Source organism: Phalacrocorax carbo, chromosome Z, assembly GCF_963921805.1.
Source record: "Phalacrocorax carbo chromosome Z, bPhaCar2.1, whole genome shotgun sequence".
NCBI classification, from domain to species: Eukaryota; Metazoa; Chordata; class Aves; order Suliformes; family Phalacrocoracidae; genus Phalacrocorax; species Phalacrocorax carbo.
Window position 1 is genome coordinate 37,775,842 of NC_087548.1, and position 26,223 is coordinate 37,802,064.

The 26,223-nt window shown below is 38.2% G+C and overlaps 1 protein-coding gene across 3 annotated transcripts in view; it reads left to right on the top strand.

Annotated features, from left to right (window-relative positions):
* Positions 1-26,223, top strand: part of FOCAD (focadhesin) — a 125,457-nt gene that overhangs the window by 43,470 nt on the left and 55,764 nt on the right. For all 3 annotated transcript variants that reach the window (XM_064438988.1, XM_064438989.1, XM_064438990.1), the window contains 4 exons: positions 9,296-9,400; positions 9,804-9,905; positions 10,436-10,566; positions 12,086-12,212. In XM_064438988.1, coding sequence (XP_064295058.1) covers positions 9,296-9,400; positions 9,804-9,905; positions 10,436-10,566; positions 12,086-12,212 — 465 coding nt within the window. The remainder of the gene's footprint in view (positions 1-9,295; positions 9,401-9,803; positions 9,906-10,435; positions 10,567-12,085; positions 12,213-26,223) is intronic.

Genomic DNA, 26,223 nt, shown 5'->3' on the forward strand with positions numbered 1-26,223 from the left:
TATATTGCACTATGAGCTCCTAGGTTACTTTTCCTAATAAGGTAAAGCTCCAAACAACCTATTCTAGGAGAGCCATTTAGCAAATAGTGGTATTGCTGCTGATCACCAGGTATAATGGCATGCTCTAATATTTTTGCAATGTGCACGGTGTAAAGTTCATTCAGTAAGTTGTTACTTAACTGTTTTGAAAGTGGTAGCCTTAAGCATTTTTTAAGCTTTTCTAAACAAGTGGATTTATGCTTTTTAACTTAAATATGAAAAAACCTGAACACCCCACATTTTCTGTGTTGAAAGGTAAAGGAAACCAGAGATTTGAATATTGTTTCTAAAAGTGTAGGTTTGTATTCTGAACTTTGGATATAGGTTTAACGTTGCATTCCAGTTCACAGCTAGATAAAGGTTTTCTGCACTACTAATAAAGCTAAGGTTTCTGTTAAGACGTGTTTCATTCATGAGTTCATCATCATCGGAGGTCTGGGATTTTGGCTATATGCACTCTAATGGTTTTGAGGGAGCATTGTATGAAGTGCCTCGCCAACTAAGACTTTTTTTGACCAACTTCATTCTATATAGTATAGAAGTAGCCTTACAGTATGCTATTTTAGCCCATTCTAGAAAGTTTTCTTATTGTTCTGGATACAAAGCTTTAGGTGCGTGAAATATTGACCATATTACTTAAGTAAAAATTGGAAAGCTGGTAGCATAAAAGTAAGCAATCTCAGTGTCTTATCTCCAGAAAACAAAAAGGAGCCCTTTAATAAGCAGGCATGTTAGGAATAGGATGGTATTGCTGGAAAATGACATTTCTTACTTCTTACATGCTATTTAGAGCTCTGGTTGAGAGGAAAGGTGTAGCTAATCAATGACAAGGGGAAGAATGTAAAACTTACAGGTAACGAAAATTGTGATCTGACTGTGACAATGTGATCCCAAGATAGCAGTCAGAAATGAGTCTTCCGGATGTATTTTCTGTTGTAACTAAAAGAGACAGGTTTTTGAAAGAAGATGCAAAGCTTAAGGTAGCTTATAGATGCTTTGCTGACCTAGACTTTTTTGACAAGGTAGTTATTAAAGCTTCAGTTTCTTACTTAAAGTGGGCAGCACCTAATTGTGTTCAAAGGGCAGGAGTAAGCAAAATGAATTGCACTTGTGTATTAAAGGAAAGCTGAGCTCATGTAGAACCATCTGTGCATCTCTTCTCTAACTTAGTTTCTTGTTGAAAATCTCTTCCTGTAAGTCAGCATTCAAAACTAGTGTGAGTAGTACACCCCGATTATGAGTAGTTTAACAGGTCCACTAAATAGCTATAACCAGGGGTACATGCCCCAGGCTTTGTATATGACTTAATTATCCTCTAGGAAAAGGGTAGGTAAGTTACAGCTATGTTTTGTGATGCCTGCAAGAGACATAGATCTGCCCTATCCTGGGAAACTTTTCTGGAGTTCTGATCCAAACTGCTGCAAGTAAGGCAGTTTTCTTCTGAGTAGCTACCCGTGTGAAAAAAAAAAAACAACAAAACCACCAAGGTAACTCCAGGCTTTTTATTGTGGGTTTCCTGTTTTTGTCTGTAGACTGTCTCTAACTTGGTTTTCTGCAACAGGGCTTTGAGTTGTATGATGAATCAGTGACACATTACAGAAAGAAGAAAAGCATAACGCTTTGTTTATTAACTATTTGATATAGTTGTTCAAAATGTAATTTGGTAGTCATTTAAAAAAGCAATAACTTGCTGGAAAAAAGAATTACTGAAATAATATGGCACCTGAGCCTGAACTCTGACTGTAGGGAATTCCCTTCTGAATTTCATTGGAGTAATCTGGAATAGCTCCACTCACTTTAAATGAATAGTTTTAGAGATAAATTTAAATGCAAGTCAGCAGACTCTACAGACTAGACAGATATAGGCAGAGGAATTTAACCCAAAGTTGCTGATGTTTAGCATGACATGAGTGGGTTTACCTACTTTGTTTGTTCTGCTCATTTTAAGCCAAAGATTTTGTTCCCCAATACAGTAGATACAATTGGTGGACACAGCCTCTTGAGCTAACTGTGGTGGTCTGACTACTTCAGAATTAAGAAGCCGTTCAGGCTGGTGAAAAAGTCCTTCCTGGCATTGGGAAAAATGGCTCATGCCCAAATGCAATGAGAAGGTGAAGTTCAAACTGCCTCATATTTTCTCATATTAGATCTGGTTTTAGCTGAGGCATTTTGGAGTAATGGTTTGAAACACTATGGAAGAAACTCCAGAAATCTTTTTAAAAGGCTGACTAATGAAGAGTAGTACATGGGCTTTTAGGCTGTCTTAAATCAAATTGCTGCAGAGCCTCCACTGACACGTGCTGTTCATGAAAGACTTAATATAGTCATCCTAATTGGATGAATTTTCTTGTGCAAACACTGTTATTACACTCTGTGTGAAACCAGCTGTGCTGCAAGGGGAAGAAATTAAATCATCTGACTGAGAGGTCACTGATGAATAGTAGCACAAAATCTATCACCATTATTAGAGGATTATGGGGCTCTGGAGGTCATCCATTCTTTTCTGGTCTTTCAACTGCTGGAATGAAAGATTTTAGTGGTAAATGACCCCTTCTGGGAAATCCATCTGAAGATGCATTATTTTGTGTTCTTTGGGGTCTGGGATTGCATTAAGAAAGAAAATAAAGGTAAAATACATTTTTACTGGGGTAGAAAACATGTTTAAGGATACGTTGAACTGGATTTGGTGTGATCAGGTGATGTCTGATGGCATTGTTCTATGTCTGATTATGTGAACTTTGGAGAGTAGCTGTAGGGAAACAGTCATAGTCAAATCTTGACAGATTCTTTATGGTTGAAGCTTATTGGTTTCGATCTCCTGGAGTATATGAAACTTGAAAACCTAGCTTATGCTGTGTAAAAAAGTTCTTCTGATTTTTGAGAAGCTTTTAGAAATAGAACCTTATACTGATTTGTGTGCTTTCCTGAAAAACATGAATTTTTCGGTACTTTTATCGTGCTCACTGGAGCAAGAAATGTCAGAGTGCGGAATGGTTTTGAAAATCTTCTCATTTCACTGCCTTGACTACTGGAGAACTAGACTGATGCTACCTCTCCTCCAAAATTCAGCCTGACATTTCCCAGAAATAAAACCTGGAACCCTGTAGTGACATTAATTTCCTGCCTTTTGGTTGGCATTTTGGCGGGGAGCTGGTATGATCTCATAATGTTGTAACTGACCCAAAAGAACCCTCGGGTTAGGCATGCCAGCAAAGAAAGTGTGGTGGGAACAATGTAAAGTGATATCCTACATTTAGAATTTAAAATGGGGACAACATATATTAATATGTATTTGGATTATATTTTTTTGAAATGGGTTTTTCCTTTTGCAGGTGACTTTACTTAGCTTACTGTTTCTGGGTGTCTTTTATTCTTTGTTCTGACACAAGCGCTGTACGAAGACAATTTCTCTACAGTAAAATGTAAGGAAACGTGAAGGAACAGAAAAGGAGGATTATCTTCCTCCCCTGCTATCCTACCTTAGCTTGTGCTTTTGAAGAAGAATAACTGTCCTGTGGTTTAGAAAAAAGAAATCAGACCACCAAATTGCAGATTATGGGAACGGTTCTCAGAGCTATTTATAAATAAAAACATTTTGTCTCACGTTTCATCTTAGTTTAAAAAGAAGAGTTATTGACATACTAAAGCATCATTTTTGAGGTGCAAATTAATTTTAAAAATAAAAAATATAATCTTGAAACCCTTCTTCAGTTTGCTTATTACAGACTTCACCTAACCACCACATTGTCTGGGATTGTGGAGGATGCGGAAGGCAGTGTTGATAGGCAGCATGCCTCTCCCTCTGTGGGGCTGCTTCCTACCTACTGGGAGCTAATGAACTGTTATATCAGCTTTTTGGAGCTGTGAAGCCCATGATGAAGATTTAGCATAAATTTTATATTGAAATTAGTCCCAGCATTGTTTATCCATTACGTGAGTGAGATAGAGAGAGGAGCAGCTTTGCTGTTCTAGAATATTTTGGGCTTTTTCCTAATCTTATAATCTGAATTACAGTTCAAAACAAGTACAGCATACAGGACAATACCTTTAAGGAAATATGTAACTGGCCTTACAGTAGCACATACTTAGTCTTTTCCTGAGAATTTTGTAAATCAAACATAGCATCTGTTTACTAGGTGTTAGTGTAAAAGTCATTGTAGAGCTTTGATTTTAGTACCTGTTCAGTGTTGAATAAACCTCGTAACTAGAAAATCAATGCGGACACAGGACTTGAAACTAACTTCTCATCACAGCTGATGAAGGCTAGGCCCAAGCAGTCTGACTTTAAAGGGTTTGAATGCATTTGCAACTAAGGGTTATGAATATAATTAATTTGGGTTATAATTTATTTTGAATGTCATTCAGCCTGATTGCCATATGCATAGTCCAGTGTAGCTACAACTGAGAAAAATGCAGGAGGGAGCCTTCTGAATAGGGAACTAGTTTAAGGCCAAATGGAGTTGCGTAAGGCCCTGTCTCTGGCGAAAAGAAGAGGCACTATGGGGAATGATCAGAAGGAAGGAACATAGGTAAGGAGCTTTATGGTTGTAAGGATGTATCTGACATATCTACTGACATTTTATATAGCCTTTTTGTCCAGCTCAGGGTAAACCAACGGCAGCATTTGTCATGGATAGGTGTGGTTTAAAGAATTAACAAAACCTTCTTATCCTCAGAGTTGAGAGTCTTCCAGCCATGCTGCTGCATACAGAATTTCTGGATAATATTTCTAGAAGACATTTCTTCCCTGTTCACACATTGTGTTAACAGTTATATGGAAAATATACATATCTCAGTGGAGGAACACACGTGTCCTCCCTGATAATTTTGGGACTTAAAATAGTGATGCAAGTTGCTGTGTTAGTGGTAATGATTGCCACCCCCAGACATATGGCATGTCCATTGCTTGCTCATCTCCCTGCAATTTACCTTGTATCATTCAAAGATACAGGTGACATTAAATCAGGCAATTAATTTTTTTCTTAACACTTAAGGTACAACAGCTGTTCAGAAATAAAACTGCTTCCATCTATCAAGTTTCCTAGCTTCAAGGGGATTTTTTTTCTTCCTGTATTATTTGGTTTCTGTGTAAGCTTCCCTCTCCCTAAGGCTTGACATAACCAAAACAGGTTCTTGTTCTTGTTGAGCATTTGATACTTAAGTCTTCTTTTGGGTTCTATTTAATTTAATCAGGAATTAATTTTAGTTGTCTACCTGTGTACTAGTGAACATAGTTTTCTCTTAGGCAATGCTGATGTCCCTTTGGCATGGGTAGAGTGGGGAATACAACTGCACAGTGCATGGGTTAATCTAAACAAATTATAGGTGGGGAGTGGGAAGGACATGTAGGGGAACAAATTAAATGTCATGTTTTGAGTGCAGGTTTCATTTTTCTGGTATTCAATGTTAACCCAGACATCTCATTACTGAATTCTCACTGGGACCAGAATTTATCTTAATCAAACTCTGCCATGTGCTGATGAGTTTCAAATTACTTGCTTCCCCCACCTGCTTTTGTACTTCAAAGAATATTGTGATAACAAGGAGTACTCCTTATGCTGCAGGATTTATAAAGTATTGTGATGGTGGTCTTGAAAGTGTGACCAAGCTTTCTGAAGACAATTAAAGTAGGAGGAATGTGCTGAGTAAGGCACACGATGGGATAAATTCAGAGAAGCCCCCAGGGAGTGGGATTGAGGAGAAAGATCCTGATTGCTATGTGTGTCTGAAATTGCAGTTGAGCTGTGATGAGACTATAGACGGGGGGAGGAGAAAAAAAAAACCCACAACTTTGAACAGAGAAGAAAAGGTAGTTCAGAGAATTACTGAACAGCTCCCTTCCCCAAGTTACACTGAAGCACTGTTCCAAGGTGATGCTGTGAGGCTGGTTGTATGTGGACTCACTCCTTTGACTTCCATGGTGGTGATCCATGTGATAGGTCTGAAAGGAGCTCGGGGTTTAAAAAGTTCTTACTTGTTGTCATACAAGAGATGATCTGAGAGAATCTTAAGAACCACGAGATACATTGCATCTTGGGGAGTACGTTACTCTATTTTAGTCTTTCTTCTACAAGACTGTTTATTTGGGGTGAGTTAAGTTTTTGGTGACAGAAAAGCAGATTTCAGAACAACTTATAAAGAACCACCCCTATTCTGGTGAAAGTCAGGTTTATGGCCACTTAAACAGGAGGAGTGGTATCTATCTCATAATCTACCTTCAGTTGTTGCAAAGTTGATGTCACTTCACAGTTAATGGTAATTTAGAAAAATGTCAAAATTACCTCCACCTACAACTGTCTGGGCTACTTTGGTCTGCTGAGACAAGATTGTTAGATTGGCCTGGGAGAGTGTTTGTTAAGAATGCTGGTGGGGAATGTTCATGCTGGGGCAAGGCGCTGGAGAATATATGATATAAAACCAGATCTTGGTGAGAAATTTCTCACTTAGAGCTTTGTGTATTCAGATGAGTTTTTCTCATCATCACCTTGTGTGCTGACCTATGGTACAAGGTATGCACAGTTAGATAAACAAATAACCTCCACTTCATTATCTCCGAAATCCTGAAAATGGATGTATTTTATTACACATTAGCTTTTGAAAACTACAGTTGCAGCCTAGATTCCTAGAAAAGCATCTATACAGATTTCCAGTCTTCTGTTTGCATAAATCTACGTCTTGTTGTGATATGTATAAGGCAGGATGTTTAATTAACTGTCGTGGTTTAGCCCCAGTCAGCAACCAAGCACCATGCAGCTGCTCACTTGCTCCCCCCTCGTGGGACAGGGGAGAGAATCAGAAGAGTAAAAGTGAGGTAACTCATGGTTTGAGATAAAGACAGTTTAATAGGTAAAGCAGAAACTGCGCGCGGAAGCAAAGCAAAACAAGGAATTCATTCACCACTTCCCATGGGCAGGCAGGTGTTCAGCCATCTTGGTTACTTGGTTACTTGGTTACTTGGGAAGACAAACGCCATTACTCCAAATGTCCCCCCTTCCTCCTTCTTCCCCCAGCTTTATATACTGAGCATGATGTCATATGGTATGGAATATCCCATTGGTCAGTTTGGGTCAGCTGTCCCGGCTGTGTCCCGTCCCAGCTTCTTGCGCACCCGGCAGAGCGTGGGGAGGTGAAAAAGTCCTTGACTAGGGTAACTGCTACTTAGCAACAACTAAAACATCTCCGCATTATCACCACTGTTTCCAGCAAAACTCCAAAACATAGCCCCATACTAGCTACTACGAAGAAATTTAACTCTATCCCAGCTGAAACCAGGACATTAACCCATTTACAATTTATGCTTCCTGTGTATAAAATTTTTAATCCATCTAATGGAAGAAGTCTTGCTCCTATTATTTATAAAATTAGTCATTATGTGTATATAATTGGTGGATTGAATGTTCTCTTTGAAATATTTCTGCTCCATATGAAGTTTTAGCGTGACAGATCCCGCCTCTTCTGTATTTCTGATACCTTATTTTTATTTTGCTTATCCACCATTCAGTTTTTATGTGAAAGGTAACTTAAAATTTAATTTGTACATGTTGTAACTTAGCCCCACACAACCGCTTGCTCACTCCCGCCACGGGATGGAGGAGAGAATCAGAAGGGTAAAAGTGAGGAAACTCATGGGTTAAGATAAAGACAGTTTAATAGGTAAAGCAAAAGCTGTGCATGCAAGCAAAGCAAAACAAGGAATTCATTCACTACTTCCCATCGGCAGGCAGGCGTTCAGCCATTTCCAAGACAGCAGGGCTCCATCACATGTAACGGTTACTTGGGAAGACAAATGCCATAACTCCGAAAGTCCCGCCCTTTCTTCTTCCCCCAGTTTTTTATGCTGAGCATGATGTCCTATGGTATGGGATATCCCTTTCATCAGTTGGGGTCAGCTGTCCTGGCTGTGTCACATCACAGCTCCTTGTGCAGCCCCAACCTACTTGCTAGCAGGGTAGCGTGAGACACAGAGAAGGCCTGAATGCTGTGTGAATGCTGCTCAGAAATAGCTAAAACGTCCATGTGTTACTAACACTTTTTTGGTCACCAATCCAAAACACAGCCTCTTCCAAGCTACTGTGAAGACTCTTAACTCTATCCCACCCAAAACCAGTACACAACAAAAGCTGGAATACTTCCAAACTTGTCTTCTATCAAAAGGTCTGGAAGGGGAGGGAGGGTGCTAGCTAGAAGATGCTTTCAGTTTGGACAGACAGGTGGGAAAGCAAGGCTGTGTTAAACTTGTCTTGAAAGTGCTCCTGTGTGTGAAAGTCTGCTCAAATGAATACTACCTTAAATTCTCAGTAATTTTTATTGATTTTTGCTTTGAAATATTTATAGTAAAGCCAGTCCTCTGTCTAGGCAGGTGAGGGGGTGGTGACTACTTCTACAGATGGTAAACAACAACCTTGGGAAATAGAGAGGGGGAGGGAGACTAGTCAATTCATTAAAAAATGTGGGGAAATTTTGGGTTATAAATGGATTTATTCTATTTAAGAATGTCAAGTAGTGTTTGGAAAACTGGAAAAAATAATGTATTTTACTTAATTCCTTAGGTATTAAATATGGATTCCAGAACAAAGTTTTTAAGTTTGTGGAAGCATGAATTTGGATTGTTCAACTGTAAAGCTAGTGATGTCTTGTAGAAGAAACAGTATTTTTTTGGTCTGTAATTTGGAACCAGTAATAAGAGAGGGAATTACGCAAAATCCCAGAGCTCTTGGATTTTTAGTCATTATTCTTGCTGTGTAGTTTCTGTGGACTGAGGCAGACCTTTGTACAGTGAAATATTTAATCATCTGAAAACAGTTGCTCATGTAAAAATGCATATTGAGGGAATGTGGTAGCAGAATTTCCCATTAACAGGTTTTTGCAATAGTTTCTTATTGATTTGGTAGGTATTTTAATTTATCATTTTTAATTACATCTTCCTTTCAGTGTGCCTGTAACAGAATTTCAAGTAAAATTAATTTATTGTGGAAATTTGATTAGATTATTGCAGTGGTTACAGCTTAATATGCATAACAAGGTGCTTTTCAGACGATAACTTAAAAATTGTAATTTTTGAATTACATTTATATATGCAATCCTATGAAATTACAAACTTCAGAATTTTCCTTTCTCTTTCATACTAGCAGAAAGAATAATCAAAAAAGGTAGGAGTTTCTAATATGTTTTGACTAGCTCACTGTGTTCTGTAAGAAACTGTGTTGGCAGCCTAGCTCCAAGTTTTATTTGCTGCTTTTGCTTTGTTTTATTTTAGGTCCCAAATCTGATTCCAGTTCTGATATTTAAATTGGGAAGACCCTTGGAGCCTGCACTTTACAGGGATATTTTGTATACATTGCCTACACTGGGTGTACACAAGGTCAGAATGAAAAATTTTTAGTAAGGCAAAAACTGCATCAATGAGAGGTCATTTATTTATTAAAAAAATTATTTAGACTGCACAATGCATAGCTTGCTTAAAATAACTGATTTGTAAGCTTCAGCATAACTTTCTAATATTTTGTATGTTTTTTGTTTTAAAGAGTGAAATGTACATTATGTTTTGTCTGCATTCTATCATAGTTTATATACATGTATAAGAAGATGCTTGTGGACTCAGTATGCACTAAAGTTTTTCAGAAAATTACTTCCAGTTTTTTTCTGACATTGCAGATGGACCATTATCTCCTTGCTGTACTTGGTTGTAAAATAATGATTTGTAGATTAGTCTTCGTTCTTGGACATAAAAAATAAGTGAAATTTTGTTAAAAAATTTCTTTCAGGTTTGTGTAGCACAGATTCTACGTGCCATACACATGCTGGGGAGCATGCCAAAGCTTAGAGCAATTACTTTGCGACTGATGACATCCTTATGGGAAAGACAGGTTGGAAAATTATTGTGGTGTCACTGAGATAAGTATAGTCAAAAAACTTCGTTACCTCTGACTGAGGAAGGAGATAATTAACTTTTGAACGTTGCTTATACTAGTGTCTCATTATCAGTAGTATAAAGTAAATGGTGGAAGTGGTGCCTATATTGATTCTGTTTTAGTGAAAAATTTCAATAGTACATCTTTCATGAAACCTGCTTTTTGTTCCATCAAGTGTCAGACTGGAATTAGAAAAAAAAAATTGTTTGAAGAACAACTTGCTGCTTCTCATAATGTGCAGTAAGAACAAGACCTTAGTTATATGGCAATAATTTGCTTCTCTGTTTATAAAGTAGCAATAGAGATTTGGTCTGCAAAAGCCAGTTAGATCTCAATGCAGCATTAGATTCCAATAATGAAGAAAACCTATGCATGGTCTGCAATAAAAGTGGTAATTAGAAATCATATGAAGGGGCTAGTAATTGAAAATCCTGTCACCAACTTTTGAAGGTGTGTTGATAATTTTCAAATTAAATCTTCTCTAGGATCGAATTTACCCAGAATTGCAGAAGCTCTTGGTGATGTCTGATATGACCTACTTGTCTGTTGACAAAGATGCTCAATGGGAAAAGCTGATTGCTAAAGCTGCATGTATAAGAGATATATGTAGGCAGAGGTAAGCACAAGTGTTATCCATCTTATTTCTTTATGGAAAAACTTTTTTTTTGTTCAGAAAAGCTGCAGAATTATTTTTACCTACTCTTATATAAATTGTGAGTAATATTTTTCTAGTTGCATGAGATACCGAGTCAGGCATTGCTGATCTCAGCAGCTAGTAAGTTTTGGGTTTTCTATTATAACTTATACAAAGCACATGTAAAAATGTTAAAATGTCTTCATCCTGAAACAAAACATGCACCCTATACTGATCCAGAGTAGAAACCTAAAGCATATCACTTCCAAATTTTAAGAAGAAAGTGGTGAAACACTTTGTCATATGCAAATTACCAGTCTTTATTCAGATATAATACTGACCACAGAACACAGTTGGACAAGTCTAGCTGGATAATATATTGATTCTTTCCAGCTCTAACAATCCATGAATATCAGTACTTGATGATAATTTACAGTCCCTGTAAAGATTATTTTTAAACACATCATCAATTACTTCCTAGTTTTATATGCACAAAACCTTCTTCTCTTTGTCACCTGTGTTTTGGGTTCCACTTTTTACTTACCATCTTGAAGGTCAGTTACTAACAGCTGGGAAGATTCATGCATCTTTCAATCATAAACTAAAAAAAAAAACTTCCTAAAGAAAATACCCTTTCCTTTACCTTTTCAACCTTCTTTAATTTTGCCAAACAGCATTGTTCAAGAAATTAAAAAAAAATATAAAAAAAAAAGGAGGGGGGGGGTGACAAGAAAGAAGTCTCAATGCAGCAGTAATATTCTTTTTACCAGGTAAGTGGTGTAGTTAGAGTTCTGGTGTATGTACATTCTTAGTGCATTTAGAAATTATTTGGAAGAAAGTGAGAGCAAATAGAGGAAGGCTAAATGTTCCGTGCATATAAATCACCTAGCCAGGTGCTATTTACCTGTTTCTTACAGAAACAGTGTGAGGAACTGCTGAAGCAGCAGTTGACACCTCCCCCCCCCGCCCATTAAAATGGATAGTAAAAGACTGGAAAGCAGATAAGCAGCCCGTGCAGTCACTGAAGGAGAGACAAATGACATTGCAGCAACAAAAAATTTGGAAAAATGTGCTTATCTGATGTTAGAGGGCCAAACTCTTGCTGACAGAATCTCCACCAATACGCAGTAATGAATACTTCTACAAGACTACAACAAAGAAGCAAAGAATAGTGTCTGTAATAGCAGATGGGATTTTTCTTCTCAGTCACTTCTTGAATGATGTGATCTTTAGCATACACAACATCCTTGGACAAAAACTTCCATAGCTTAACCACTTGGTGATCTTTTGTTTGGAACTTGATGCCTGCTGATTTAATTCTCTATGTCAGTCAGCCATTAGAGGTGTCTTATTATATCCCCCCTTGTATCTTTCATTTCTTCCCAGTTCTAGTCTGGTTTAGTTGCCACTTAACTAAAACCAATAATTAATTTTTGGGTGTAGAATAGAACTTGTATTAACTCATGAACATTGCCTTGTGTATTCATGTTTTTTCCTTTAGGCCATATCAGCATGGAGCAGACATGTTGGCTGCAATTTCCCAAGTGTTAAATGAATGTACGAAACCTGATCAAGCTTCACCTGCTGCCATAGTGTTACAGGGTCTCCAGGCTCTTTGTGAGGCTGAGGTAAGATTAAATTGGCTTGTGCCTGTGATTCGTATCCTACTTGTGGATCATGGACTTTTTTCCTAGTTGGCTTTTTTTTTTTTTTTAAGAATACACTGGATTGTTGCAGATTTTTTTTTCTTCTGACAAATTTAATTCCTCTCTTCCAACATCAGTTAATTGTTCCAGGGAAATAGTACTGTGAACTTCTACTACAGCAGGTCAACCCTTCAGTTCATGGGTTTGAATTTTAGGTCAGCTTTGCAGTTTTTTCAAAGACATCCTTTCATGCATTTTTCCTTGAGGTTTGAAAAGCACAGCTGTTTTCTGATTGGCTGAAAAGTATCTAAATGATCTCGTTTTTGATACCTTCATACTGGCCTGCTCTGCTGGGTTGGATTCACATAGTGTACTGGATAGGGAGTGAAATCACTTGTAGTGGGGAGACTTCTGTTTGACTCTAATGTATTCATTACTTAGCAATGAAGAGGACAAGTAATCACTGGAACATGCTGCCCAGAAAGGTTGCGCTGTCTCCATCCTTGGAGGTTTTCACATTCCTTTTGGATACAACTCTGAGCAACTGGGTCTGATCTCATAGAGACCCTGATTTGAGCAGGAAGTTGGACTAGAAATATTCTGAGGTCCCTTCCAACACAAATTGTCCTGTGATCCTACAATATTCCTGACTTAGGAGCCAAGGCTTTTTTTTTCTACAGTGACATCGCAGATGTGGTGATGCAGGCACAGATACACTGTGAATCACGTTATAGATAAACTGTGGGCTATGCAAGTCATCTGAGTTAGTGGACTAATGATAGCCTGCAGGAATATTTGACAATTCATTCTCTGCCAAACAGCAATTTTAAGGTTATCTGCTTCCTTACTTTTAGTGCAGTGTTTACTGCAGTGAGGCCAGTCCAACAAAATCCAGCCATTACCACATTATACATTTGAAATAATGTCAGCAGTTCAAGAACAACATAGTAGATGGCTGGCAGTCCATAGACATTAGTATTCAATATAGTTAAAAAGCTTCAGACAATGGCTGCTAAGAACCAAGTTATGGTATTTACTGTGTTTGCTTTTGGTATGAAGTTTGGCTCTTAAGGCCATGTAGATTCTTTGAATGCTGGCATCAGTCAGTATTTAAGTGGTGTTTTGCCAGGCTGGATTAAATTTAGACTTTGTTTCCTGAAAAGAAGCAGGAGCTAGGCCTATGATAAATGTCACATCCTACTATAAAAACCTTACTTGAGAGCAGACATACTGTACCACTGTTGAGAAGTGGAAGGCTGAGGCAGCTCCAGGTACTCAGGGTAGAGGAAAGGAAGGAAAGAATAACTTTGTGGAGAGGTACCAAATTTTTCCTCTGATAATTCTTACAGGCCCTCCTCAGCTTTCTTTTCTTCCCCAGTTTCATGCCAATATAATGTTCTGGCAGACCAGATCTGCCACCCAGGTGAACTGAAACTTTAATAGAGAATTCTCTTGTGGTTTGGTAAACTGGGTAACCATTTGGGTTAAGTCATGCAGTCTGTCCCTGATTTAGTATTTAGACTCCACTTTGCAATGCAGAAACCTTAAAGGGCATAATCATAGAGGCTGGTCAGACGGTTTTGTTTTGGTGCTTTCTCTCTCTGCCACTGTCTCAACAGATAACCATGGGAAAGCCATTTAATGTCTTTGAGCTTTTCCATGTGCAGCTGCTTAGATGCAGGATTTTAGCGAGCACCTAATTTTCAGTTAATTTCTGCACCAGTATAACAAAGTATGTTTTCATATGTGTAGTGTTGACATAGTAGGTGATGGAATCCTATACACCAAGTGGCTTTGTCAAAACTGAGTTCTGAGAGCCTCAGAAAAGCTCCTTTGTAAAAGTAATGCTATAATAAAACATGATTTAACATTGATTTTTGTTGTTGTAGAACATGGTAAAAGAATAGTTTTCCATTTTGTTGACTGCAGTAGTTTTTCTGTGTAAATATAATGGCTTTACCCAAAGTATGTACTACCTGAATAGCCTTAAAAGTATTAGCTTAGCTTTTGTGAGACTTACAAGAAGGTATAGCCCTCCCCTGCTCCTTTTTTTTTTTTTTTTTTAGTAGGTATAGGAAAAGGCCTTTAATGAATAGCACACAGTGACTTGCACATCAAAAATGTAAAAGACACACAGTTCTTGACAGATCACATTTCCTATTTCTGGGAAAATATTTTTTTTCCCCAGTGGTTTCAACAGAAGCCAGCGTACCTCCATTTATCCTGATTTCATGAATCAAGTACTGTATGCAAGCCAAGAAATGTTCAAGAATGAACATAGTATTTGAATGAGCATAGTATTTGACACCCGTTTCCAAGCTTTTTGTGGAAGTGGTTTCCTGTTGTTTATTCCCTCAGTCCATATTGATTTGATATTGATCAGGAAGAAAAAAGCATAGCAGAGTAATATAATGAACTGAAAAGTTGTATGAGAACAAATTATGTTGACTGAGTTTTACATTTAGTAGGAATTACTTTAGCTGGATGTTGTTTAAATGGTGTACACACAAAAACTGTGTTCTTAAAATGGTGAGTTTGTGTTGAGGTTTTATCAGAGGAGCATTACCTTCTTCTTGGGCTCAAGTTTCTGCGAGTTTCATTTTCTCAGGTCTGATTTACTCCTCATTTTCTTTTTGCCTTACTTTATAACCTTGGCCTACTATGTAATTAACATAATTTCTATCTGAGCTCTTTAGCCATTAGTATAAGTGCAGTTCCTTACCCATGCAGGTCTCCTGTTGAAGGGAGCTGCCAGGCTCCCCAGAGAGACTGTATTTAGGTAAGGCTTTTTTCCACATGCTGAATGAGTGAGTAAAATAAGTTGACTAGGAACCTTATTGGCCTGCATTCAGTCTGACTGGTGTGGTGAACACCCACTGTCAGAATATTTGCCATTTTACTTGATTTCCTGACTACCTGTTACTGCTCCTAAAAGTGCTGCTGCTTTTTTTTTTGTTCTATATGAACTGTGTGATTTATGCCCTCACTGAATGAAAATCATGTTACCAGCTCCACTTCCAAGTCAGCTACCAAAATCCATTTCAGTGCATCTTCATGGTGCGATTTCTGGTTTTTGAAAGCTGGAAATGTCAATGTTAAAGCTGTCAGATGCCAATGGAATGTGGCAATGTAAACTTAATTTTTACTCTTATGAATGCATTCTGTTATATCATAGATTAGTTTGGGTTGGAAGAGACCTTTAAATGTGATGTAGTCACAAACAGTTCCTACTTTTGCACCTGCTGCTGCACCCAAAGTCTCTCCATCTTGGAAACATTCACTACAGTGGCAACTTTATTTTCTGTCACTTGATCAGTATGTGTGGCATACTAGTGTAGTCTAGCTGGTGTTACTGATACAAAAATTCACGGATACTATCCTTCAAAGTCCGAACCTCCCCGTAAGAGGAAGCAGAGTATCCAGAAAGTTCCCGAAATAAAACTCAATAGCAACAAAGTCACTATTAAGCAGGCATTCTTTATTACAGCACTGGGCAGCACTGGGGATTGCTCTACCATGAGTGCTCCAGTGATAAGGTAAACTTCCAAAGATTATATGCTATAAAGTCATACATAGTCATAAAGTTCCCGAGGATTCATTAACATATGTAAAAGTTCAATCTGCATGCATAGTTGTCTTTTAGTGGTCTTTGAGGGTCCTCCAGTGGTCTCCGATGGTCTTCCTCACCTGTCTGGTGGTTGAACATTGGGTTTCCTTTGCCTATATATAGTCATTGAATTAGCTCATCAGTCCTTTGGTCTTGGACTATCACAAGACACTGATTTAAACTAGTTCCTGGGATTTAAACTAGTTCCTGGAGTGCTTATCTTGGCACTGATATCCCGAGTCTGAGTCTATGTTATCAATGCATCCACAAGCTTATTCAAGATCTTTTTAATCCTATCACACACCAAGTGGCATTATTCAAATACCTAAAACTGTCTTTGCAAGGGAGGAAACCACAAGAGGACAAGGTTGCTTACAATTAGGTCTGAGTCAGGGACCGTCAGGGGTTTAGTCCTTTCATTACCATGTTGTTTTTTTCCCTTCCTCTCTCTACTTTTGCTGTCCCAAGCTTTGCCATTTTATATATTTTGACACTTCATTTGCATTTTTCCCTCAGGGCTTGAACAGAATTCTAACCTTGTCTTCTTGTTTTGCTAAAAAGATAGCTTTTGCACTTTTTCTAAGTAATGTTGTATAGCGATAGCTTGAGGGACACTGAATAGGTTCAGGAAGACTAAAGTCATCAATGTATTTTAGGTAAAGAAGTTACTATTTTTTCTATTAGAAAAATTTTATATTCTTCAGAGCACACAATGTGACTTGTAATTGTAATAAATGTTGTCTTAAAGTTTGTAATTTAAAACACTAACAGTGGCTTTTAACTTGGATGTTACTTCCCCTGTTTGGTCTCCAACTTCACGTTGGATTCATTGCAGACACAAAATAAATTAAGGAAACTTGTCCTCCAACTACTTATAATCTGTTAGTAGAAACTGGAAAGCTAGTTGTGTAGTCCCAGAAAAGAATCTCCATTTTGTAGCTGAAATTTCAATGTAAGCATTTTGCATTTGAATATCGACATACTCTGTAGGCAGAATGATCATGGCCAAACTTTTTACTATGGAAATGGCATTGAGAAGTGCTTCAGATGTTAATGCCCAGGATTAATAGCACTTCTGCCTCTGTGGCAAGTCAGCTGTTTTTTGAGTATTGGGCAAAATGTGTTTTGAAAAGAAGATGGTTTTATTTACTCTAATTTGTTTATATATCATATTTGTCCAGAAATGTCACAGGGGCAGCCAGGATCATTTTTCATTATCACAGTGTGTGTCAGAGTCCAATACTCTGACTGAGTTATTTTAGATATTCTGTGCATGTGGGGTATAATGCATAATATCAGATTTACTTATATGAAGACAGCTGTTACACAGGGTTTCTGATTCAGCAGTGATACAAAATATACCAAAAGCACAACACAAATGTAAGTTACACTCAGCAAAATATAGCAATTGCCATATACGATCACAATACCAATGTGATTCCCATTACTGGGCTCTATAATATGCTCACCATCATGATGCTGAGTGTCCCCAGTCGCTAGGAGGGAATATGTGGGTTGAGGCCACCTCAAGCCCATTGAAATTCTTTTGTTGGCCGTTTAGTGTTTATACTCTATGTTAGACTGAGCCATGTATTCATGCCCCCATATGCTGATCTGACTCACTCAGGGGCATGCTCACACTCTTTTAATGAACTGGGGAGAAACATTTACACCATTAGTTGATCCACTGAACTGTTTAAAGATGTTTATCTAAAACAAAGATTCACTTCGTGTTGAGAAAGTTTCTTTTCAACAGCTGGGGTCAGTCCCACCCTGCACTATTCTCTGAGCTTCATGGTCACATCACCTTTGCTCATCTGAGCCTTCCTCCATTGTAGGGGTTTATTGGTCGTAGCACTTACAGAAGGCAATAGTATGCCCTTTACTTTTTGCAAGTTGCAGGTATCTCTGTAGCTGGCTGTTAAGTGTAACACTTTGCAGTCGAGGATGTGTCTGGTGGGTTTTGCTGCAGTTATATGTTCTGGAAAGATTCTGATAGGTAGTTTAGATGTGATTCTGAATTTCAGGCATTCATCATAAAAGAGGTGGAGCCACTCTGCAATAAATGATGAATACAGTATATTGACTTGGCTACTGTCATGTTCACTGTCTGGATATACTAATAGAGTTTTAAGGTTTTACCAAAAAGCTAGAAAGGAAGACCAATAATTCAAGAGTAGGTACCTGAGGATCATTTTGTGACAATGACAGACTGAGGAATCTGTTTTGTATTTCTGCTGAACCTACTGGACTGTGTTAATAAAATATGCAATTGTATTGGGATACTCTTTTTGATGTTGTGCGTACTCTAGGAGGAGTTGTTAAGGTTGTTAAGAGGTGATGGAGTTGTTTAGAAAGCTGTTAAATGAGACCCATTCCCAGCTGTGTTTTCTAGGTTATTTGAAGACCCCAGTTCTGCTTAAGTTATTTTTTCAGAGTGCCAGAAGTTTTGAGCAGTATTAATATGTCTTGGCTTCAAAAAATCAAGAATAAAAACCCTTTTCTCATTTGATATGTTGTTTTAGGATAGAAAATGCATAGACTGTAAGATGATGGCTGTAGCACTGTAATCACAGGGAACAGTAAGCTATGCCAACCACAATCAAAAGCCTTGAGAGCTGTTACACAGGTGTTGTGGTCCGTGATTCACCGAAAAGAAGAGGAATTTCATAACTTGCTTTCATTGAAGGAGGTTGTGATACCTGCAGATATCAAAGGGTGAACCCAAACAACCATATAGAGCTAAGAAATGTTACTAGAAATTTTTGCACCTATTATTTTACAACCCTTAAACTACCATTTCTCCTTACAAAGCGAGTGAAATAGCCCCTGTGTAGCCTAATCCAGTTGGCCCTCCTTTGTGGGGTAGGTTGTGCTAGGTGACTTCCAGAGGTCCCTTCCAACCTAAGTTATTTTCTCAATCAAGGATTCTGTGATAGACATGGTAGATCAGTCTTGCTGAGGTTTGGTATGCGTGGACATTTTTCTCAGAGGAAATATTGCTTATAATGATGTGCTTCTCTGTCTTGTTCCCCCCCACCAGATCAGAAGTAAAATTTTATTTAAATGTTGTTGTTCCCTACTTTTTCCTATGATTTTCCACCCTTTCAGGGGTGTAGGTCACCTGAAGCAAGAGTGTTTTTTCTCTCCTTGACATCAGTAAAACTTATCTTCTAGTTTTTCCCCTCTAGCAAATATGTTTCCAGTCAGTGCTTTAACCAGCAGAAAGCTTGCTATTTTAAAATAAATTTTAAAAATAGCAAGAAGACACAAATGTAAAACAAAATGCACTGTACTAGAAGCACTGAGAGCTTGTAAGTTATATGGTTGTTAATGTCTCAAGATTACAATGATAAGTCAATTTCAACAAACCCAGAATGAAAAAAAACCCAGAGAACATAAAGATGAAAATAGGCTTAAAAAGAACTTTTATCAGACACCAGTGTGTCTAGATCTGAGGACACATATTTTGTGATTAGCAGTGATTCTTTTTCTGCAGATAATAACTGGCATATCAGTGTCATAAAGTAATGTTCTCTTATCTTGCTTGTTTCCTAGAGTGTATTGTATTTTCAAAGACAGCTTTGCCCAACTAAGCAATGCCTCTGCAATCACAGGGTTTTTCCTTGGCAGTTCATGACTAGCAGAGGAAGTTCATCACAAGCTGTTTATGACAGTCACCTCTTTTTCCAGAAAAGACATCATGTCAAGGTTATTGCTGCTTTTGTAACATTTTTGTTTGTTTACTTTTTAAAAATTTCTGTGTAAAGTACCCCTCTCTTATCTTCCCTGCTGTTCCCATTCCCCTGCTCCATTGGTTCACAGTACTTCATTTGGTAGGAGGTTTTCTGTAGGACTACCATTATGTTATGAGTCTAGGAAATGTCTTCTGAAAGGAGCCAAAAGAATTCTACAGTCGTAACCTTTTACGAGTTAAAAAAAATTATTTTTTTTTTTTTAGGGAAATTGAGTGTTACAGCAACTGAGGATAAAGTCCATTAATGACAGGCCAGAATGCATAGCTATGCTCAGTGATGGTTTTTGTATCCTCTAGCATCTGTATTTATTGTGTACCAGATGATTTTCATCCAGGTTAAATCACGTTCCTTCTTCAGATCAATTCACCAAGTTTACTGGGTTATTACCCAGTCTGAAGTCATATGAGATCCACTTAGTTGTCAACAGTGTTTGGACAGGTAAGACGTACTGTAAATTATCCTTTTTCTCAGAATGCAGCAAAAATGTTTAAGTTGTGGAATACTCCAAGATGCACTTTAGCTAAGACAAAAACCACACACACTTGCCCTTCTTAACAAATCTCTCTTTCTAAACCTGTCCCTGGCTACTTTTAATGAATTTCTTTCTGTCCTAGTGTGCTGGTTTTGGCTGAGAAGGGGTTAATTCTCCTCACTGTGGGGGTCATCTACCTTTCCAGCTTCCCGCGCTCTGCCGCGTGGCGGGGGTGGCTGGGAGGGGCAGGGCCGTGGTGGGGACGGCTGACCCCGACTGGCCAATGGCAGGTTCATTCCATACCATGTGACACCATGACCAATATATTGAGGGGGGGGCAGTGGCAGCGCGGAGGCGGGTCGGCGGGCGGTGAGCAGCTGCGGCGCGGGCGGTTTTTTTCGGCGGTTCGTTCCCCCTCTCCCCTCCCTTCCCCCCTCCCCCGGGGCTTTGCGCCTCTCGTTGTTCTCCTTTCCATTGCATTTCTACTGTTGTTTCTTTTAATTTTAATTATTAAACTGTTCTTATCCCAACCCACGAGCGTTACCCTTCTGATTCTCTCCCCCATCTACCGGTGGGGCAGTGAGCGAGCGACTGTGTGGGGCTGAGCTGCCGCTAAACCACGACACCTAGTTTAAAATTGAAGTAGAATTTAACAACCTGAATGAATTCAGATTGGTTCTGTTGTCCTTTGTAACAAAAGAAAAAAATTTTTTCTTCATCTCCTAATACCAGCAGTGTTTAAAATGAGAAAAAGGTGACTTCCTGCAGGCTCCTATGCTATTAACTGAGTATGCAAGAGCAGCGCATTATTTTTTTGGGGAAGCATGTGAAGTAAACATGCCTTATATTGTGGCAGAAGAGAATGTAATCATTTGAAGGATATGTGTTTGTTTTCAAGGTATCCAATGAGAAATGAAACACACAAATGCACACCTGCACTATTTTAAAGGGGTTTTTTGGTATTTAGAAAACTTCCTCTTTTCATTCTTAAAGAGCTATAGTTTCAAGAATGGTAGTATTTTATGATTTCTTGATGCAGCAATGCAATTTTTCAAACATTACCACCTTAGCTGCAAAGAACCAGAACTTGTTTGGGACTTTTTTAGATTTGACACTTGGATGTTGGATTATTGATTTAAGTTTTCATGTTTAAGCTGGCAGCTGTCAGAGTGGCATCTCGTAGGGCCATCTGGTTTAGGCCGGGAACTCTGTTGCAAGCGTTCTTTGCAAAAGCAGAAACATTCTGGGTGTTGTTGATAAGTTTCTGGATTTCCATGAAATTAAAGGTCCTCTTATCAGAACCAGCATACAGTAGAAGGCTTTTAATTTTGTCAGAAATGCCAAAAGAACCTTGCTTAGTGGCTCTAAAATGTGATTATCTAATTGAATGCCACTGAAATGACAATATTATTACTCAAACTATGATAATGTCTTTGCAGTTTGCAGCTACATTGAATAAGGTTTGATATAGGCTGATGCTTATTTTTGTCACTGTGTTGAACAGAATGTGAAGTGGGGTTAGAATTCAGAACACTGTGTCCCCAGTGTGGTTGTGGATCCTGAAAATATGACTAGTTCCTCCATACAGAGCTTTTTAAATAGGTGCCAGAATAATACGTGTCTTTCTAATCTGAGAAAAAACTTGCTTTGGAGAATTCCACTGATTCTTAACTATTTTGTTTAGCTTAATGCACAGTTATTTAACAGGGCTGTGGTGAAGATGATCCTGTGTTCAGATGAGGTCCAGAGTGGCACATACTGAGAAGACAGGAGAATGCCTTAGACAAGATTGTCCTTGTTCTGTCTTTACAGTTAAGACCTGTCATGCTGCTCAGTCCTGCCAGCATCTCAATGTTCTGCAGTACTTGAGCCTTCAATTCTTTGAGCTTATTATCTATGTAAGACTGGAGCTGCACCCCTTTCAACTTTGGACACTAACTGATATCGTGCATCTGGGATTTTGTATCTCCGTGCTGGCCAGTACCTCAAGACCTCATGCAAATTGAAGATTCTTTTTATTTCCACCCCCTTCAGGGCTGCAGGTAGTGGCAGTGTTACGTTGAAGGGTCAAGTCTGAAACTTTGCTGGCAAAATTTTTTGATGGCTAAAGCACTTTCTTTTGTTTGAATCTCCTTTTATTTAAAAACAAACCCCCTAAATACAAATACCAGGAAAGCAAATAAAATGATGGTGTTTATCTTTTGCCCTCCAGAACAATACAAAAGCAGTGGTGAGTGAGAAAATGGAAACATTTGATTGTGAAAGGCTGACAAAACCCACAAAAAAGTGTGATTGTAATCTTAACATTTTTTTGTTTAGTATGATCCAGTGTTTTTTTCTTAAGGAGTTAATCCCAAGTAATAGAACTTGTTACACTTGCTGTATTTTGGGACTGTGTATTATGTTTGGTATACTGCAATCCTGACTGAGAGAGCATGTTGGCAGTTGCAGTCTAGTAAGACAATTCAGTGCGTGTTGGGCATGCTAGAGACTGGCAAGTCATTGATGACAAAAACAGAACAGTTAGAAATTGCATACGCTGGCAAATGTATATTGCTGTACTGAAGAATACATCTTTCTGCAATTAAATGATGCCTGTACTCTTCAATAAAATGTTTAGCAATGGGAACTCATTTGAAAACACAGGCTGTTTCTTTTAGCCTGTAGAAAAATTGAATTTCTGCTCATCTTCCACTTCTCCAGATAGACTAATATAAATAGATTTCACATCAGCAGTGTGTTAATACAATCTCCGCCGTTGGTATGAATGTTTTATAAGTACAGTAAAGCAAATACATTGCTTCTGTTTGTGAAAGGAAAAAAATCATTAAAATTGTTTTATGGTGAAAGTATTTTGGTTTTGACAAAACTGCAATACTATTTATTCATTACAGTCTGCTAAGAACTAGATCCTGTATGACACTAATACCGCACTTAGTGAGTATGATGCTTACATGTACATGCGTATGTGTGGAAAACAATCCTCAGTGGAATATTGTGTAATATACTGTATGACTGTTCTAATACTGTTGTTGTTTATGTGTGACTTAATGGAGGACCAATGGTTTTGGCATACCAAATATACATGGTTCAAAACCACTGTGTTGTTTCAGTGTAGCTAATAGAAGACATTTCATGTATGTTGCTCCTGCAGATTTCACTTAGCTCCATCTGCCATGGGGATTAACACTGAAAATGCTAATACATCTAAGTTGTTCCAAACAATTATCACAGAACGCAATTTGCCATTGCTTAGGCATGGTATGGTTATCTGATAAATCTGAAACTTCTGTTAGGTTGCTGCCTATTTTTATAGCCTTTTTTTCAACTGTTAGCTGAAATTGGAGAACATGTGTGAAACTGTAGAAAAGAATGAAATGAAATACTCATGGTTAGCTAATCATTTTGTAGTCTTCCTAAATAACAATGTCAAATGAGTCCCCATGAATACACAACTTCGTTTCTCTGCATATTATTGGTGTATTTTCTGTTTCCAGAGAACTAGCTCATTACAAATTTTAAATTTCTGGATGGTTAGTTTAGTAAGAACTTCGAGTGCTAATAGGTATGTCTGTCTTTCTGAATACTGGAAGAGATATTTTCATATTCTTGCAAACTGTATTTTGAAAGATGGGAAAGAGAGGCATCATTTTCACTTGCAATGCTACCAGACCAGGTGTTTCTAGCCATCAGTGGTCATTACCATAGAAACATACTCATGGGTTAGCTATTCGTGTCTAAGCCTGCATTGTTATGGGTTTGGCATTTTCCTTTGTTTTATTGTTGGGGTTTTGGGGTGAGGGAGTTGTTGTTTGTTGGGGGTTTTGGTTTTTTGGGTTTGTTTGGGGGTGGGTTGGGGTTTTTTTGGGTTGTTGTGGTTTTTGGGGGGTTGTTTGTCTGTTTGTTTTTCCTTTGTGTTGCACTGGTTTTGTTGCAGTGGAGCCTGAGGTCTGAAAGACAAACGGTAGCAACAGATGGATTCCAGCCACAATTATCTTAGGTATGGTGGAAAATCTGAAAAGTTAAATTCTCCTCAGGGAGCAATGTGAGGTTTGACCAAATGCTGCAGGGAAATTACTTACTTTTTCACTAGAATACATGGCTTCTTACAGAGAGGCAGCATGGGCAACTGGAAAAATCTCGTGGAAAAATTAGGAAGTTTTAGTTCTGATAATACTGCTTAGTGAAGCTTCCTGTGGAACTCAACTACTTCTTTTTGTATAATTCTTCAGCTAGAACTGTACCACTGGCCGAGCATCTTCCAGATGTTTTTCAGTGCCTAGAAATGCAAAATGTTGTACTGACTGCTCGTTGAGCTGTCATGCAGATCTTTAAAGGCAAAAATAAGCCTGCTGAGGCTTATTTTTATCCAGGAAGGGCTAAGTAGGACCAATTATGTTTCACTGCGGTGATGTAGTTAGGGTAATAGTGTAAATGTGTAGTCATTATTTTCTTCACTCCACAAAGTTGATTAAGTTTTGTTGAATAGCTGGATGGTAGTTACAGCGTTGTAGTCTTTCAGTTTTATAAAAGGCAGGATGAATACAGAAGAAAACACTAATTGAAGCACATGATTTCTAACTGTTAGAAACATTCTGAACACCTAAACCCAAATGTTCTGAACATAACCTGATACAGCGGTGTCTTCCTGAGCATGTGGATGGTCTGAAACAGGTTCATTGATATATAGATGGCTCCTTTTTAATCTCACATGTGCCTCCGTCAGGTAAATGTTGATATTATTTTGATATATCTAATAAAGAGCATAGATGAATTGGTTTTTTTTTTTTAAAAAAAGATAGATAAGCCTTTCACTGGAAGGAGTGGATATGGAACAGGCACATGCAGTATCCCTATTTTGCTCAGTGAAGAATCAGTGTGGCAGCTGGTGAAATAAGCTTCTGAAATCACTGCCCTGCCTGCAGAACAAAAGCTGATCTTCTCACCAGAGACCTTAGGGTTCAATCTGAGCTCTAGAAGCTGAATACAAACACATGGGCATACAAAAACAATTACTTGCATGATGAACAGATCTTGCGCATCATCAGCCTAGCAGTTGCCCATTGCTTTAGGTCTTATGGCAAAGAGGAATCACTAAACAAAGAGTGAAATAATTCAATTTTTAAAACCAACTCTCATCTAAGAGTACATGGAGTAATGTGAAGGTGCTTATCTGACTGTCAAATGGATGGGTAAGTTAAACTGGTAGTTTGACCTGATTTTGCAGTGTAAATTGCTCCCTTCCTACTGAAGAAGAAAGAGGTGAGGATAACAGGAATTAGCTGTGAATGGATTTGAAGATGAGTGTTTCATTGGATTCTCTTCCCTTTCTAAAAGGACAAGAGCAATGCTTGCATCTTGAACACTTTTCAGGTTGGAATGTGAAGGCAATTTGCTTTGACTGTGTAAGTCACCACTTCTAAAAGCTTCTGGGCTGGTGTAAGAAACAGTCCAAAGAATTTTCAGTGTGTATAAAATTACTCAAATCACTTTCAGACTTGAAGAAGAACCTGTAGAGTAGGCCACACCTCAGCTTGAAATCTTCCTATACACTGATGTTATTCTTCATAAAATACTGTGGTGAACAGAAGCAGTAGACAGGAAGACTTTTTTAGCATCCCTAAGTGGACATATTTACATTTGTGAGAGTTTTTTTTTTTGTGTGAGTGCTGTGAATTAAGCAAGTTTTGCTGCCATCTGAAGCTGGAATCATGTTTTCTTGGAAATAAAGCTGAGCATCAGGAACTTCTGGGTCAAGTGGAACAGTGCCAGTTTTTTAATTTGGATGTTGTTGCTTGCAGCTTTCAGAAAATCCCTCTGTACTCACCATATTCATGCTGTGCTGTGCTGTGCTGACTTGCAACAGTAGGGAAAAGAGAAAAATGAAAGCTCACGTTTCAGCTCTGGTACTGCTGCACAGCAGTAATCCCTTTACTTCACGAGGGCCTTCTGTCTGAAGAAATCAAAATGCTTTTGTAACAATTAATCTGTACAACTCTCCTGTGAATATTCCTTTTTTTCAGCAAGGAGGAATCAAAGCCTTCACTCTCTTTCAAAGCTTCAACAAAATAAAACTCCAGTGTCTGCTTCCTCATCCTTTCATATGACCCAAAAGATTACCCTTTTGTCTATATACTGTAAAATTTTGTACTAATT